At 61.2% G+C, this 16,869-nt stretch overlaps 1 protein-coding gene across 3 annotated transcripts; it reads left to right on the top strand.

Annotated features, from left to right (window-relative positions):
• Positions 1-450: 450 nt before the first annotated feature.
• PITX1 (paired like homeodomain 1) lies at positions 451-16,280 on the top strand. 3 transcript variants are annotated; one of them, XM_075509546.1, is made up of 4 exons: positions 451-857; positions 9,888-10,065; positions 12,876-13,081; positions 15,655-16,280. In XM_075509546.1, the coding sequence occupies exons 2-4, from the start codon at positions 9,903-9,905 to the stop codon at positions 16,192-16,194; spliced, it is 909 nt and encodes a 302-aa protein (XP_075365661.1). In that variant the 5' UTR covers positions 451-857; positions 9,888-9,902; the 3' UTR covers positions 16,195-16,280. The 3 variants fall into 3 exon arrangements, with proteins under 3 accessions (XP_075365661.1, XP_075365660.1, XP_075365662.1); XM_075509545.1 differs by having other exon boundaries at positions 452-857; positions 9,884-10,065; XM_075509547.1 differs by lacking the exon at positions 451-857 and adding an exon at positions 9,621-9,769 and having other exon boundaries at positions 9,884-10,065.
• Positions 16,281-16,869: the final 589 nt, after the last annotated feature.

Below are 16,869 nucleotides of genomic sequence, written 5' to 3'. Positions count from 1 at the left end.
TGTGTGTGTGACCCACTCCACTAAGGAAAGCACAAGGCATGTCCCCGCCGCGGTGTTCGCTCGGTCGCCGCATGACTTTCGTGTTTTTCTCTTGGGAGGAGACCTTCCAGGGGGGTAGGTACGAGAAGTGAAGGGTCTGCAACTCCAGAAGCATCCCTGGAAAATTAAACTGGACAAAGGGCCTGGGAATGGGTGTTTGGCTGGCTGGGCAGCAGAGCGTGCCTGTGCCGTATCACCCATGTAAGCATCCCCACGGAGCCCTGTGTCCTCCAGCCCCGGCTGCAGCCCGGGCAGCTCTGGCCGCTGTTCGCCGCCTCCCCCGGGGTGCTCGGCGCTGCGCACCCACCTCCACGCTGAAATCCTGACCCAGGAGCATATCTCAGGGCTTCTCCTCGGGGGGGGGGGGGGGGGGGGAAAGGAAAAAGTGGCTCTTCCTTGTCCCTGCCCCCTCGGACAAGAAGCCCGGCCGGGAGGAAATGAAGAGGGCAGGGGCCGTGTAACCGGGAGCACGAAACCGCCCCGGGGGCCGGCCCGGGACCCGGGGCCGCGCACCGAGGGCCGGCGGCGGCGGCGGCAGGGAGGCTCGGCCGGGCGGGAGCCGCCGGACGGGGCGGGGGGCCGGGCCCGGGGATGCCTCGGGCGGCAGGACGGAGGTGAGGGGCGCGGGGCGGCCGGCACCGCCGGTCTCCCGGTGCGGCCGGCCCTGCCCCCGGCCCTCCCCCGTGTGCGGCACCCTGGGACGGGGCTGACGTCAGGAGGAGACGGGGAAATCTCCCAAGAAAACCCTGGAGCGGCGGCCGGGGCGCGCACAGCGCCCGCCGGGCCCGGCACCCCGCCGCCGCCGAGCGCACCGCCCGGTAAGTGCCCGGGGACGGCCCCACGCGTGTCCCCCTGCGCCCGGCCCGCCCCACGCGTGTCGCCGCCCGTCCCGCACGGCCGGCCCCGTGCGCCCCGGCCCGCCCCCCACGCGCGCGCCCGGCGCTCCGGCCCGCCCCACGCGCGCCCGCCGCGTCTCCCCACGCGTGTCCCGCGGGGGCCTCTCCCCCGCGTCCCCCCTCTCGCCTCCTCCGGGCCCGCCCGGCAGCTGCGGGGACGCGGGCGGCGGCCGGAGGTGCGGAGCGGTTCGGGGCTGGAAAACAAAGCCGGGCCGGGCCGTGCCGCCGGCGGGGGGGAGCGCCCCTCACCGCGGCCTCGCCTCGCCTCCCGGCCCGGAGCTCGGCGGCGGCTCCGCTCCGCGCTCCGCTCTCCGCGCAGTCCTTGACATCTTTATACCGTGTATAAATTCTTTCGGGGCCTCTGCGCTTCGTCAGCTCTGACAAATGCGCTGGGAAATGCAATTCCAGAGGGGTTACCTCATTTTATATATTTTTTTTTATATCTCTATATATATTTAATTTTTTTTTTTTCCTAACGCGCCGCACCGTTTTCAGCCTCCAGCGCTTCTGCTCGGGGCGCTCCGCGGCGCGGAGCAAAGCGCGGCTCGCAGCCGGGTCCCCGGTGCCCTCGGCGGGGGCCAGAGGCTCGGGCGGCCCCGGCGGGGCGGGGGGTCCCCGGGACGAGCCGGGGGTACAGGTGGTGCGGGGCGGGGGTGCGCGGTGCCCCGCGGTGCTGCCGGGGATGAGCGGGGCGAGTCTGGGCCGTCGATGAATTCCCTTTTCAGAAAAATAATATCCTGCAGCCCCTCTGCTTTTCTTGTTGTTGTTGTTGTTGTTTATTTCCCCCCTTTTTTTTCTGGTTTAAAAAATAGGCACCGTCTTTAGGAAGGGCATCTCGCAGCACCGCGCCGGGATGGAAATTCTGGATAGAAATTCGGGATGGAAATTCTTCCTGCCGCGGGAGGGAAATTCTGGGAGTGGGGGGAAAAAGGCTATTTTTCCGTGTGTTAACCCCGCTTAAAGTGAGTGAGGGCTCCCCACCGACGGTATCTTTGGGAGATTTTTTTTTAGCTCTCACGTTAAAAAATTTGTCACCAGGCGATTTTTCTATTATTTCGTCCCTTTTCCCCAAATTTTACCAACCGCCCTGCAGGCGAACGCAAAGTCCGAGGCACGAATTGAACGTAAACCAATACTGTTGTGCCTGAATCGAGGACCGAGACGCCGTTTGCTTTTTTTAATAACAATTTAAAAATATATCATTTCCACTTAACAAACCCACGTCCACGTTCTCCGGGTTATTCCTTGCGCCAACTCCAGCCGCTGCTCTAAAAACTGAATTCCAAAGAATTCCTGAAAGCTCTTTAACTGACAGAACCTCCCCAAAATCCTTTATTTGCCTGAAATACGGACAAAATCCCTGGAAATCCCGCGCTGGAGCGGTGGCAACGTTTCCCTGGGAAAGTTTTAGCCGAGTTAAAGGCGCCTGTGACAGAGGCGGATAATTCCTACCGAAAGCCACCGCCGAACAAAAACCTGGCGGGCTCCGCAGCCTGACAGTCGCTTTTATTGTTCCCGCCGGTTTTATTATGAAATCGTGTGTTTCCAAGAGTATATATATCCTCCTGAGCGGGTTTAGGGAAGGGAGCGCCTTTCTCCGAGAAAATGCCGGCAGATTGAACGATGCATTATTTCCCTCCCGTGATGAGTAGCTCAGATACACGGTGCTTTTAAAGAACAAAAGGGGAGGAGAAAACATTCTCGAGTAAAGCCGAATTCCTTCGTTAGACCGCCTCCTAAACGTGCTAATAAAACTAATTCGTTTTATTTGCCCTGAACTTTTATATCTAACCCGGCGTGCTGATTAGCACAGCCCTGGGGAAGGCAGGACGTTCCTATCTCTCCCCGCGATGTGCTCGTTAAGATAGGGCCGTTCCCACAATGAAACTGGAAAGAAAAGTGTCCCGTGCCTTTATCTCGGCGGTGTTTGCTCCCCGGGCAGCGGGGACGAGCGGGGGCTGCGGCAAAACCGCGCCGGGAGCAGCGCGGGGCCGCCGGGCAAATCAGCCTTTCGGGGGAGGAAATAAAAAAAAGAAGAGGGAAAGGGGGAAAAAAAAGGAAAGAAGCGAAAAAGTTGGACGGAAAAACTAAAAGGGAAAAAGGGAAAAAAAAAAGAAATAAACTAAAGTAGAAGGGAAAGAGCTGAACGCACGTAAAGGTTAATTGTTTCTCTGATTTTGTATTTTAAAGCAGGAAATGTGCGGCTCTGCAGAGATTCGCCGCTGTTCTGAGAACATTAAAGAGCCCAGCGCCTTATTAGAATATTTCAGCCTTTCAGGAAATGTCCTGTTTGAGGGAAATGTGTTTCCCCCATCCAAATGCTGGAGCAATTAAGAGGTTCTCGCCCGAAACAAGGTGGGGGAAACCCACATGGAAACATAATATCGGTGGTTCCAAACGCAGCCTCTTTTTTCTGCTGAAGAAGGGTCTTCAGCGAATGCCAACGGAGTGCCCGGGCCTTGATTATCCTGCTTCAGAGGCATCTTTTTTAGTCCGCAAAAGAGACACATTTCAGGATCTAAAGATGCACGGAGTAACATGAGCAGGCTGCCTAGCAAACTCCGGTGCCCCTTCCTCCATCAATTAATAAGAAAAGCATGTTCCCTCTGCTCAGAGAGGGAATTGTGGGACTATATTGTACTTTTCCCCTCTCTTAGAGAGGGAATTGTGGAACTATGTGGTATTTTTCGCCTCTCTTCCCCTCACCTAGGGAAGCAACTCCCGTATTCCCGAGCTGTCCATCCCCCGGCGTTGTCATTGCAGGGTGCTGACATTCTCCCGCTCACATCAGGCTGCGAACGGCCAGAGATAAACCCAAGCCGCTGCAAATTCATATTTTCTTAGAGCAGAGTTCAGTGCCTGTGGTCTGAAGGATGCGGAGAGGGCTGGGAAGCAGCTCTGGGCCAGGGTGGGACTGTGCCACCAAGCATTTGGGGAAAAAAAGAGTCGTCCCGGGTCGGTGGCGGACACCCAGGAGATGGTTTTATTTTCGGGGTGAGGGTAGGGGAAGGAGAGCCGAGGGGAACCCCCCCCTCGCCCCGTCTGCTTCCAGCTGCAGAAAACCGACTAGGAAAACCGTTTCTCCAGCCGTCAGTCGCTGCATTTCAAGAAAGCCTTGGGGTATCATTTGTATCTGTCAGAAAACATTAAGCCTTCAACTTTTTCATCCCGAGTTTTTGCAAACGCTGCCGCTGGCCGCCGGCGCCCGGGGCAGCCCCGGGGCGGGATGGGGATGGGGATGGCGGGGGTGGGGGGGGGACGGGGACCGGGACGAGCCGCAGCCGCGGGTGCCCCCGGTGCCCCGAGAGGTGTCACCAACCAAACGCCCCGAGAAAATTCCCTTTTCCCCTTTGGATTTCAATGGCGGGGAGAGCCGAGGCGGTGGGGCAGGGTCCGCCGGGCCGAGGGCAGCGGGATGGGGCAGGCAGCTCCCGGGCGGTGCGGGAGGCTGCGGGAGGCGGGGGCGGCCGCTGGGAACCCGCCCGCCGAGCATCCGCCGCGCAGCGCGGCGCGGAGGGGCCCTGCGCGCCCGCGGAAGGCGAAGGCTTGGCGGGCAGGCAGGGGGACGAAGGCTGCGGATCCAAAAGGGGCTGATTTCGTTTTGCTCAGCTTCTTAGGAAAATTGCTCTCCTGGCTGCGCAGAGGACAGGCCGGCCAGCGTAATTTTCCACCTTCCTCTCCTGAGCGATTTAACATGCTCCTGGGCTGGGTTTCTTCCCCCTCTCTATTCCCGCTGCCCGCTCCGCCCGGCCCGGGGGGGGGACCCGGCTCCGGCTCCGGCGGGAGGTCGGGGGGTACCGGGGCTGGTTTCGTGGTCGCCGTTACCTGGGGCTTCCTCCCTTTTCCCTTAGGGCCGGATCCGGGCCGGGGCTACGGTCGCGGCGGGGAGTGCTGAGCATTGCCTTGCGCGGGGGCGTACACGCGGGTCTCCACCTTGCGCGTAAGGCGGCGTTTGGGGCTGTTTTGGGGCAGGACACCCCCGGGACACTGTCCCGACGGACACCACCCCCCCGGTACACTGCAACAGCAAACACACACTCCCCCCAGCGCGGTCCGTGGTCCGCGGAGCGCCGCGCTGTCCTGCGCACACGCCTGCGCGCATCGCCGGCCTCTGCTTCTTCCCAGCCCGCGTGGGCATCCCGTGGGTCAGAGCCACGCACCAGCAAAGGCCGGGAGCGAGGGCTGGAGGCCGAAAACCACTCCTCCACCCGAGCGGGGGACATTTTCATAGAGGAAAGCTTTAAAAATGCCCCTGCGCGCTGTCGCAGCGCTGCCGGCGCTGGGCACAGGGGAGCTGCGCCCTTCCAGCGCTCTCCCCGCCCCGGCGCTGCCCCTTCGCCGCCCGCTGGGCACTTTTAGGATGGTTTTGTTATTAAAAGTTGTTTTCCTGCAGCAGCTACTGGCTGCTGGGCTGCGCGAAGCGGGCACCAGGTGGAGGTTTGCTGGCTTGGCTTGGCTTGGGCTTGGTTTGGTTAGGATTGCTTTGTTTGGGTTTGGCTTGCCTTGTTTTGGTTGCATTGGTTGCGTTTGGCTTAGTTTGGTTTGGTTTGGTTTGGTTTGGTTTGGTTTGGTTTGGTTTGGTTTGGTTTGGTTTGGTTTGTCTTGGTTGAGTTGGGTTAGGTTGGCTGAGCTTGGGTTTGGTTGGGCTGGGTTTGGTTGGGCTGGGCTGGGTTTGGTTGGGCTGGGCTGGGTTGGGGAGCCTCTCCCTCCTCTCTTGCCTCACTGCAGCTCTATTTTTCAGAGGGCTTCCCTCTCCTCTCGGGCAGAGGTGCGTTTGGGAGGAGGTGCTTTCATTTTTGTAACAATTCCCAATAATTTATAGACTGAAGCTGAGTCTATACATCGCTAATAAATCTGAAGAGGAAAAGCTGGCAGAGGCTGAACTTCGCCGCCTGATATACGGCCCAGGTGGTTTTGCGTTGGCTACGACTGCCGCAGCCCCTCGGGGATGGAGCCCCTCTCCGAAAGCAGAGACCCCCTTCCCGGCACCCGGGGGGCGACACGGCCCCGTCCCCCGCGCCCTCGGCGGGGTCCGTCCGCCCCTCGGGGTCAGTGGGTCTCGTCCAGACGCGTCTCGTCCTCTTCTTCACGGGGTTGTCACCGGCGTGGCCAGCGCTGATGTATTTATAAGCGCCGTCCCTCGTTCTTGGGTTATTTATAGCAGGAGGAAGCAGAGCTGTTTATTTGCGGGCTTCCAGCGTTTTACAGATCCCTGATGCAGCTCCCAGCCGGGGGGAGCCTCGGGGTGCGGTGGTTGCGCGGGCGCGGAGCGGCGGTGCTCTCCGGCCAGCCCCACGCCGCGCCGCGCGGAGGTTTCCCACGCGAAGCCCTCCCGCCGCCCGCGCACACCGGCCGCATCCCGGTCGGGGCTCCGTGAGCCCCGCTCGGCCCCCGGCCCGACGCCTCCCTCCGCCTCTCCGCGGCCCTTCCCACGCCCACGCGGGTCGCGGCTCCCCAGGGCCGTCCTGCCTGTGCCGGGCAGCTGCCCGGGACCCCGCGGCCGGGCTGCGCTCGTCTGCTGCGGGCTCTCCCCCCTCCCCGCACCTCCCTCCGGCCCCCGGAGGGCCCGGGGCCGTGGCGGGGGCGAAGGAGAGCCCGAGCCCGAGGCCACCGGCCTGCCCGGCCCGTGGGGCCGCCGTCCCGCCTCCACGTCGCGGGAAGAGCCGCCGGCTCCGAGCCGGGCGTCAAGGCTTGCCTTGGGTCCTGGCCTGGCTGAAAGGCGAGGCGTGACGTCAGGGAAGCAAGGCATGATGTCACACGAGTGGACCCGTGACGTAGCGTCTGCTGGAGTGGGTTGCCGGAGGAGAGGTGTCCCCAGCATCCCGAAACGGAGCGAGCCCGGCGGGAAGGAAAGAGGAGAAAGAGCAAATCTGGGGGGCGACCGCCTTGCGAGTGCGCTCTGTTGTCGCGACACGTGTTGTCGCGACCGGCAACGGGAAGAACCGGGCGGATTTGGCTCTGTGCGGTAGGAACGCGCCCGCTCCCCAAAGCGCGGAGCGATAGGATGCCCTTAAATCCACGTAAGACTTATAGGAGCCGTACTCAAGACATACATATACCTATCCGCCCGCCCGAGACTGCCGGCCCGTGCGCAGGTGTGCGGTAGCTGCCTGACCCGCGCCACGGCCCGGGCGCGGACACGAGTGGGGGAGGTCAGGGGGGAGCCGGGCGCTGCTCCGCCTCCCGAGGGCCGGTGGCGGCGGGGCCGGCCCGTTACTTTCTATCTAACGCCGGTATCGGGGGCTGTCTGCCCCGGGGACCCCCCAGAAGGAGCCGGGGGGGCCCTCGCCCTGGGGGGCAGCCGGACCCGGCGTTATCGCCGCCGCCGCCTCGGCGAAATCACGCCGGTGCCCGGGGCTGAGCTTTTCCCCGCGCCCGGCCGGGAGGAATTGAGCCTAGAACGAATTTTAAAAAAATAGATTTTATAGAGCAGAACAAAAACTGTAAATTAGGCCCATTAAAAAAAAACATACCAGAAAAAAAAAAGGGGGGGGGGGGGGAGAAAAATCCCGCCTCCGGTTTGGAGGCTGCTGTGAGCAGAAGGTTTGAAGCAGCCGGAGCGGAGCAGCTGGGCTGTCGGCAGCCGCCCGCCAGCTCGGCCCGCCTGGCTCCGTCCCGCTCCCGCTGGGAACGGGGGACCCCCGGAGACCTGCCCCGGGGCTGCCGCCGCTCCCGGCCCACGGGAAGAAAGGAAACAAAAAAGGGACTGCGAAGGGTCTCAGGCACGGTGGATGTTTGCAATCCGGTCACCTTCCTCCTCCTCGGGAGAAAGGCCATCCCCGCCTCTCCCTTCTCCACGGGGACGAGGTCCCCATCCTTCCCGTGCCGTGGGCTCCTGCATCAGCTGAGCCCCTCGAAGCCCAGAGGCCCTGGCCCTGGTAAATATTTGCATTTTAAACGACGTCCATCTTTAGCAACCCCGAGATTGCCGGGTTCACCTCGGGTGCCTGAAATTCCCCGTCCTTCGCAGACTCCTGACCGAAGTTCAGCCGGGAGCGGCGGACAGACAGACAGACAGACGGAGATCAATATGCCACTCCAAAAAGGGAAGGGAAAAAAAAAAAAAGAGAGAGCTAGGGAGACCTGACCCTGACAGCGCCCACCTGTACATCCCCTAAACTGCAAAGGGCGCTGGAGACCAGAGGTGCAGGGGTCGGGGCTGGGAGCCTCGGGCTGTCCCCGCCGGCTCCCATGGGGGGGGCGCGGGCCTTGCGGGGCGCTGCCGGCGGGTGCGGGGCGGGCCCGGCTGCATCACCCCGGCGGTGTAGGAAAAAGCCTGCGCGGCTGGAACATTGCTTCCCTCCACTTTTCCATAAACCAGTTCAAAAGTTCTCTCCCACATCTTTACTTGATTTGAAAGCAAAATAGAGTGTCAGGATGGATCAGTTAAAAGTGAGCCGAGAAAATAAAGAGGAGAGAAGGTCCTTTCCCCAGGCATGGTTACAGCCAGCCTCCTTCTCCCCCTTCCCCTCGCCCCCTTCCCCGGTGCAGCGAGCACCCCGCCGCCTGCCCCGCCGCTACCCCCGGTTCCCACCTGCCCCCCGAGGCTGAGGGCTTCCCGTGGGTTCTTGCACCTCCCCAAACACCGAGGTGTTATCCGGGAGGGCTCAAGGCCGTGTCCCGGCCTGCACGGGCAGCCCCGGGGACCGGCCCCGCTCCACCCGCCCCGGGCATTGCAGCGGCACTGGGCGCACTGGTGCCCGCTGCGGGAAGGGGCGGGGGGGGGGGGGGGGTCGTCTCCCGCCCCCTCCCCGCCGGCTGCCCCGGGGCTGGCAGAGCTGCAGACCCCCCTCCGGAGGGTCACCGCGAGTTCGGCTGCGGGAGGAAAATTATTTGTTATTAATCATGTGCTGAAAGATGATGTGATGGGAGCGTTGGCGCTGCCGCTGTTCCCCAGGCTGCGGTCCCCCGGCCGGCGGGCAGGGCCCGAGCGCCTTTCTTATAAAACCCGCTCAGCCGGAAAAAAAATGTCAAAAAAGGCTCAAAACAGTTCAGGAGGCCGTCGTCCCCGGCAGAAATCCCCTCCAGCTCGGAGGAACGTGTTCCCCATGGGACTGAAACTCGCGGTGGGGTCGCTTCGCGCCGGGACGGGCCGCGCAGCCCCGCGCAGGGATGCTGAGGGGTGCGCAGGGTTGCGCGTCCACTGCAGGGCGTGGGGACGGAGGTTCCGCGGGCCGGGAGGCCCAGCCGCGGAGACCCGCGGAGATGCCGTGCTGCGCGGGGGCGCAACCTGCGCGCTGCCGGCTGGCAGGACGCTGCGGAGGAGGGCGGGCCGGCGGGGTGCTGGGGGCGGGCAGGGGGTGCCGAGCCGCCCCCCGCGCGGCTGGGAGCGATTTTCCACCTTTCCATTCGTTTCTGAAATATTTTTAATACCTCACCCAGTTTGGGGGAGGCTGCGGGGGAGGGGAAGGAGGAGGGGGGGCACCCTCGGAGGAGAGGCAGCCGGGCGGAGGGGGCCGGGCAGGGGCCCCGCCGGGGGACCGCGGGCCTGGCCGCGGCCGCGCAAGGCGCGCACATCGGCGGGGAGCGCGGAGGCAGGTCCGCCCGCGCGGCCGGGCTGGGCGAGCGCTAGATGGAGTGATGCATTAGCGAGACGGGGAGGTTTTAACCTTCAGGGGGAGGAGCCCCGTTTAACTACAGGCATTTGTTCTAGGGCAGGTCACTTTAATCTCTTTAGCTTTAAACTGTCCAACTCGCAACTCGCGTTTCTCTATAAGGGATCTTTACCACTTCCCTGCCTATGCGGCCGGACTGCCGTGCCTCTCCCCGAGCAGAGACAACCGGCTTCGAGGCACTGCCCAGATCTCTTCATCCGACACCCTTAAAATAATACTGTTAGTAATAAGTGGATTTGCTTTTGTTTTTGTTGGTTTTTTTTTTTCCTTAAAAAAAAAAAAAAAGCTCCTTGTTCCTTTCTGTGTGGAATAAACACCTGCAAACTCCCCCAGGCAGCCCGGCGCCCCTGCCATGGATTCCTTTAAAGGTGGAATGAATTTGGAGAGACTGCCCGAGAGCTTGAGACCCCAACCCTCCCATGACATGGCTTCCAGCTTCCATTTGCAAAGATCCTCGGAACCCAGAGACCCGATCGAGAACTCAGCCAGTGAATCCTCCGACACGGAGGTGCCAGGTAACCCCCCCCCCCCGCACCCCGCGGCCCCGGCCCGCTCCCCCCCGCGCCGCCGCCCCCTCCCCACCGCGCCTTCCCTTCACGGGGCGGTCGGCGGTGCTTTGCCCGCAGCCCCCGCACAACCAGAGGCGATGGCGGGGGGCACGGGGAGGGGGGGGGGGGGGCAAGAGCTGCCGGTGACCCCATCCCGGTTGCTCCATCCCCAGCGAGCCCCGGGAATCGGAGTAGGGGACAGGGGACAGCCCACCGGGAGGACAGACACGGTCCCCTGCCCCGTCCCGGGAGCTGCACTTTTTTATAAAAAACACAGTTATTAATTGACGGGGTCGAAGGGAAGGGGGGGCTCTTCGGGGAGTGCGGTTTTGCCGGATGTTTCTGAAATAATGTCAGCTTTTGCCCGGGTTTATTTTCCAGCTGGGGTGGTGCAGACATGGAAAAAGCTCTCTCTGTCAAAGGAGGGGGGGGGGGGGGTAGGAGAAAAAAAAATTAAGAAAAGAAAGAGAAGTCCCGCAGAGCAGGAGAGGCGGCGTGGGGCCGAGCGCGGGCAGCGCGGGGATGTGCGCGGCCGCGGAGAGGTTTCGCGCGGAGGCTGCGCGCTTTCCCCGCTGGAAAGGGTCCCCGCGCCCTGACCACCATGTGCAAGGGCTGCAGGGAAAGCTGTGGTTTCCCAGTTTGTATTTAATTAAAGTAGCAACATTTCTCGAATGACAAGGGAAGCTGGGAGAAGGAAACAAAAGCTGCAGGAAGGAGCGTGATACCCATTCTCCACCGAGACCCTTCCAGGGGGAGTTTATCTCTTATTTATTTGTAATTTTTTTAATATAGCTGGTGGTGCTCTTCGGAGTTTTAGCAAGTCCTATAGCCTAGAGAGTGGCTGCGGCATGAGTCGGTCCCGAAGTGGCACCCGGTGATAAACAGGGTTTGGGTTGTGCCTCCCAACCTGATTTGCAAACAAAGTTAGGGACCGGCGTCTGGTAAGGGACTCCGAGATTAGAGGGGATTATTTGAGATTAGAGAGGGAGATTTGCTCCATTTTGCCCTACCCCTGTGTGTGACCCCTCGGTGCTGGCGGAGGGCTGAGGACCTGCCTGCTTTTCTTCTCCGAGAAGCTGCAAAATACCTTTCACTTTTTTTTTTTTTTTTTTCTAATGGGGGGGAAAAGAAAGGGACAAAAGCCGATTCAAGCTGATGTGCCTTATGATTTGAACTTGTACCGCAGCCCGGAGCGGAGGCCGCGTTTTTAACGAGATCCTGGCGGGGTTAACCCGGAGAGGGGCGCGGGGCCGCCGGGACGGATCCCACCGCGGCCGCAGCCGCCTTCCCACCGCTCCCCGGTTCCCTCTCGGCCCGGTTTCTCCGGGCTCTTCCCAGCCGAAAGCGAGAGGATTTGTCTTTGCGGGGGTTATTTTGGTTTCTCTTTCTCCGCCGCCGCCGGGCCCTGCGGTTTGGCCGGTCCAGCGGCCGCAGAGGCCGGGGGGCCGGGGCCGGTGGGGTCCGCGCTGCAGAGGCCTTGTTTGCTCTGCAAACCGCCGACGGGCCGGAGGGGCCAGCCGGGCTGCCGTCGGGCCCTTTTGGGGTTCCCATTGAGCCGATGGAGCCCGCTCGCCCCCCGCTTTTGCTGCGGAGGGTGCCTAGGCAAGGAGCGATTCAGGGGTGACTTTGCAAGGACGAGTCCTCCCGGGCTTTGGATGCAGCCCGCGATTATTTTTAGACTCCCGCTTAGCTCGCAGAGGTCGGGGCTGTAGAAATGCCCCCGGCCCCGCCGCCGCCGGGTTAAAACCCTCTAAAAGGGGGAAAAAAAAACCCACCCTAAAAGGGAAAACTCCCCACGGAGTTTCCTTTAGGCAGCAGCAGGACAGAGGCCCGGGGGATGGCCGCGGCCCTGCAGCCTCCCGCGCCCGCCGCCCGGCCGCACGCTTCCCCGCTCCCGCCGGGGCCCAGGCCGAGAGCACGTTTCCTTCAGGCCTTGAGTCCCGTTCCGAGCGCTTCAACCGGGCCAAATCCGGGCGAAACCCGGGCTGGGAGAGCCAGGACGGCCCTAGGGAAAGGGAGCGGGGGTTTGTCCTCCCGTTGCGGCGGGGCCGGGGCTGGATTCCTGCTTCCCGTCCGCGCAAATCCCGATCGCGAAAACGCTCCTGTTTTTTTTTTTCCTTTCCTTCTTTCGATATGATTTTTTGTAGAGGGCTTCGCTCAGCCTCGGGTTAAAACAAACACTAAAATCCTGAAAGCGGCCAAAAAAAAAAAAAAAAAAGAAAGAAAGAAAACAAGAAAAAAAGAACTAAGTGGGGGAGTGTCGAGGCAGAGAGAGAGGGTGCCTTTTGCAATGAATCGCTGCTGGGTTTTACACCCCTACCCTTCCAAAGTTTCCTGTCGCGGCCGAGCACAACAAAGACAATGGAGCAAAGATCGCGCCTGAGGTGGAAGGGAGCGAGAAGGTGCCGTGGGGAGGCAGAGCGGCCGATGCTGCGGGGACCCCTCTCCCCCCCGGTTGCTCTCACCCCTCGGGCCCGCTTCGAGCCGGGCCGCCCTGGGGGTCCCGCTGCCTCCCCGGGTGCCCTGGGCCCGGGCAGGGCTTCCCTCGCCGCTCCGGAAAAGGCTGGGTTTGGCTACGGGGTGCTCGGTGGGTGCAGGGCCCGGCAGGACCCGCGTGGGTACCCCCGTGAGGCCGGGGGCGGCGGGGCTGTCTTTATGTGCCTGTATTTCTGTTTGCAAAAAAAAAAAAACAACCCCAACCAAACCAAAAAACAACCAAAACCAAAAAACCAAACCCAAACAACCCTCCCCTCCCAAACCCCGACACCCCACCGCAGAAAAGGAGCGCAGCGGCGAGCAGAAAAACGAGGACGGGGCCGCCGACGACCCGGCGAAGAAGAAGAAGCAGCGGCGGCAGCGGACCCACTTCACCAGCCAGCAGCTGCAGGAGCTGGAGGCCACTTTCCAGCGGAACCGCTACCCCGACATGAGCATGCGGGAGGAGATTGCCGTGTGGACCAACCTCACCGAGCCCCGAGTCCGGGTAAGAGGGGCGCCCGGCCCCGCCGGGATGCAGGGCTCTGCTCCGGGCCCCGCTGGGGGGGTGGTGGCCCGGGGAAACTGCCCCTTTTGGGAGCCGCTGCGGCGGGTTGCGAGCGGCTCCCGGGTGCTGTGGGCTTGACTGTAATTACTAAAATTGGGATCCAGGCCGGAGAGGAGAAATTTCTCCACGGCCGTGGAGAGATGCCGCCCGGAGAGGGCTGCGACCGCCGGCCCCGCGCTTGGGGACGGGCCCGAAAAGCGGGGGGCGAGCAGCACAGGGGGCAGCGGGGAGGCCGGGGCTTGGGAAGGGCCCTGTTGTGGGGGGAAGACCCCCCCCGGGTTGGCCTAAACCCGGCGCGGAGCGAGAGCAGCCCCGCGGCCGAGCAACTGGGCGGCTCAGCGGCCCTTCCCCTCGCTCGGGTTATTCCCGATAATCCCAGCAATCGCCATCATCTCCCGACAAACCGCCGCTTGATGCAATCGCGGCGGCGGGATCGCGGCTCAGCCTCCGGGCCGGCGGCGATCCCCCCGGTGAGGGCTATCGGTGCCAGTCCCTCCCGGCCGCGCATCTCCCGCGGGCGCGGACGGGCGGAGCGGCTGTTTGCAGAGTGGGCAAAGTGAAGGACAAGGGCTGGGGAGCGATTGCACTCCAAAGTCAATAGGCGCTGCAGACACTTGTATGGCGAAGGTGCCTGGTCTTTACGCGCCTCGGAGCCGATGCCACCGTATATATATACGTACACATACATGTATAGCTCGGCAGTCCCTTAGAGAGGTTGAGTGAAATATCCTGGCAATGAACGACCGGACCGAAGCGGGCTGTAGCCCTCCGCCGTGCCTGGGTTGTCATGGTTCCTTCACCTCCCTTTTTGCGTTTCCCCCCGGGACATTTCCCCGCGCGGTTTCGGCCGTGGCCGCGCACCCCAGCCGAGCCCGCCGCCCCCCGGGACCGTGGGCTGAGCCCGCTGAGGGGACGGGACAAACCCGGGAGAAAACGGGAAGGGCGGTGGGCAGCCCCGCCGTCCCGAAGAGCCACTTTTTTTTTTTCTTGGCAATTAAACGGCGAATGACCAAATCGGATTACAGAGCTTCTGCTTTAAACCTTTCCAGAGTAAACACCCATCTGCATCGGGGGAAATGCATCTGAAAGCGTTGTCTTAATTGAGTTTAAAACAAAACAAAGCCGGAGCGGAGACTAAACTGCATTAATATTGCTGGAATATTTCAGGAAGCAAATAAAACTAATTATGAGTTGCCGTTAACATCATTTCGTTCTCCCTCTGCGTGGAGATCTTTTGGGTTGATGTCCTGAAATTGCAGATTGCAAATCTAACCTTAATTTGCTATGAGGGCCTTCCTTTAAAATGTCTAGGAGCCATAATTAAAACTATTACCCTCATTTTCAGGAAATTCCTGTCTGGAAGCACCTTCCGAGGAGTATATTACAGGTTTTGAACATGTTGCCTTTCGTTTCCTATTTATACGCCATCCTTTTTGTTATTGTGATTTTTTTTAATAGACTCCGCCATCCATTCCCCCCCCCCGTCAAAGTTTCCATCCTTGAGACGGGTGTTTAAGAATAGTTGCGCCGTTTCTGCGCCGGGAGGGGAGGCCCGAAGGGTCCCCCCCCCCCCGCCCCGGCTCCGGCGGGTCTGCGGAGGGAGCGCAACCTCCGCGGGGCCGGGCGCACGGAGCCGCGCAGCTCCGGCCGGGGCCCCGGTGTCCGCAGGGAGCCCGGAGGCGACGACTGGGTGGGGGAAAGGCGGGGAGGGGGGGATGGATGCAGCAGGAGAGGCTCAGCCGGGCGCAGCCGGCAGGCAGGACCATGCTGGTTTTTCACCTGGAAAAAGAATTTTGGGGCTGCGCGGCTCCCATCACGGGGGGGCTCAAACGCTTTCCGAGGCCTAAAAAAGAAAAAGAAGAGAGGGCCTGGCTCAGGTTTTTTCATCAAACACCAGGAGCGGCCCCCGCTTCTCTGTTCGCTGCTCAGGGCTGTAAATTCTCATTAGATATAAAGGCAGAGTCTGCATCCATCCAAGGGCGATGCGGGGACGGATTTTTTTTTTTTTTTAACCTAAACATACTAATCCAATCCCCTTTTTTATGATCTGTAACAGGGGACTTTTATTACACAGCATTAGCGTTCGGAAAGGCGGCAGAGCCGGGGCGCGCCGGCCCTAATCAGAGCGGGCCCTGCCTTCGCCCCATGCCTTGCTCCGGGGAGAGGGGCGGCGGGGGGACCGTGGCGGGGGGACCGGGGGGACGCGGCCGGGGCCGTGGCGCGGAGAGCCGCGCAGGCACCCTCGGCGGAGCGGCGGCTGCGCGCATCCCGGCTGAATAGCGCGGGATGCGCGCAGGGGCCGATGTGCGCGCAGGCGGCAGCCCGCGGAGCGGGACCCCCGTCCGGCGAGGGCCGGGGGCCGCGGGGAGAGGCGGTGCGGGGTGCGGCGCCGGGCTGCAGGCTGCCCGCGCTGCCCTGCGCGCTTCTGCGCGCATCTGCGGGCCGGCGGCGGGGGAGGGGGCGGCGGTGGCCCCGCACTCACCGTGCCGTGTCGGTGTGTCCCCCCCCCGCAGGTCTGGTTCAAGAACCGCCGAGCCAAGTGGAGAAAGCGGGAGCGGAACCAGCAGATGGACCTGTGCAAGAACGGCTACGTGCCGCAGTTCAGCGGGCTGATGCAGCCCTACGACGACATGTACGCCGGCTACCCCTACAACAACTGGGCCACCAAAAGCCTCACCCCGGCGCCGCTTTCCACCAAGAGCTTCACCTTTTTCAACTCCATGAGCCCCCTCTCCTCGCAGTCCATGTTCTCGGCGCCCAGCAGCATCTCCTCCATGAACATGCCCTCCAGTATGGGCCACTCGGCCGTGCCGGGCATGGGCAACTCCGGCCTCAACAACATCAACAACATCAGCGGCTCCTCGCTGAACTCGGCCATGTCCTCGCCGGCCTGTCCCTACGGGCCACCGGGCTCGCCCTACAGCGTCTACCGGGACACTTGCAACTCCAGCTTAGCCAGCCTCAGACTGAAATCAAAGCAGCACTCCAGTTTCGGCTACAGCAGTTTGCAAAGCCCCGGCTCTAGTCTAAACGCCTGTCAGTACAACAGTTGACGGACTTGACACAAACCACCTCCGACAAACACCGCCGAGAAAGCCAAGCAGAAGCAAAGCGACGTTTAACGGAAAAGGAAAATAAATAAATAAATAAATAAAAATAAAACCCGATGATGATGAAAAGCAAAACCCGAGCAAGCGAGAGAGGAAAAAAAAAAGAAACAAACAACAAAACAAAACACCGCCAAAAAAACCCCAAAAGCTCCGCGGACTTCGACTGCCTAGGAAAAAAAAAATATTAAGGCGAACCAACAACGCAACCAACAAAACAGCGCTTTAAAAACAAAAAAAAAAGAAAAAAATTAAAAATAAACCATCAAAAACCGTAAACGGACCAGAAAACTTTTGCAAGAGACACCGAAATCTGGTACATGGATGAGTTGCAATTTTTTTTCTCTGGATTATGCGGGTTGTATGTGTTTACTTGAACTTGCACAGGAGTTGGGAAGGCGGCCGCTTCCCCCGGGGAGGGCGGCGAGGGAGGGAGAAGCCTCGGTGGTAAGAAGAGCTGGTGGGACGGTTCTTGGCCGCTTCTCGCACGGGAAGAGTTTGGTTAATGTTTACCACTGAGAAACAGAATCACACTCGGAAAAAAAAAAAAAAAAGGGGAGGGGGGAGAAAAAAATATAATTCGCAGAGTAGATTCTGCGGGAAAAAATGGTTAAAATATTA

This window comes from Mycteria americana, chromosome 8 (assembly GCF_035582795.1).
Source record: "Mycteria americana isolate JAX WOST 10 ecotype Jacksonville Zoo and Gardens chromosome 8, USCA_MyAme_1.0, whole genome shotgun sequence".
Taxonomy (NCBI): Eukaryota; Metazoa; Chordata; class Aves; order Ciconiiformes; family Ciconiidae; genus Mycteria; species Mycteria americana.
The sequence above is the reverse complement of the archived record's forward strand: the minus strand, read 5'-3'. Positions and strand labels throughout refer to the sequence as shown.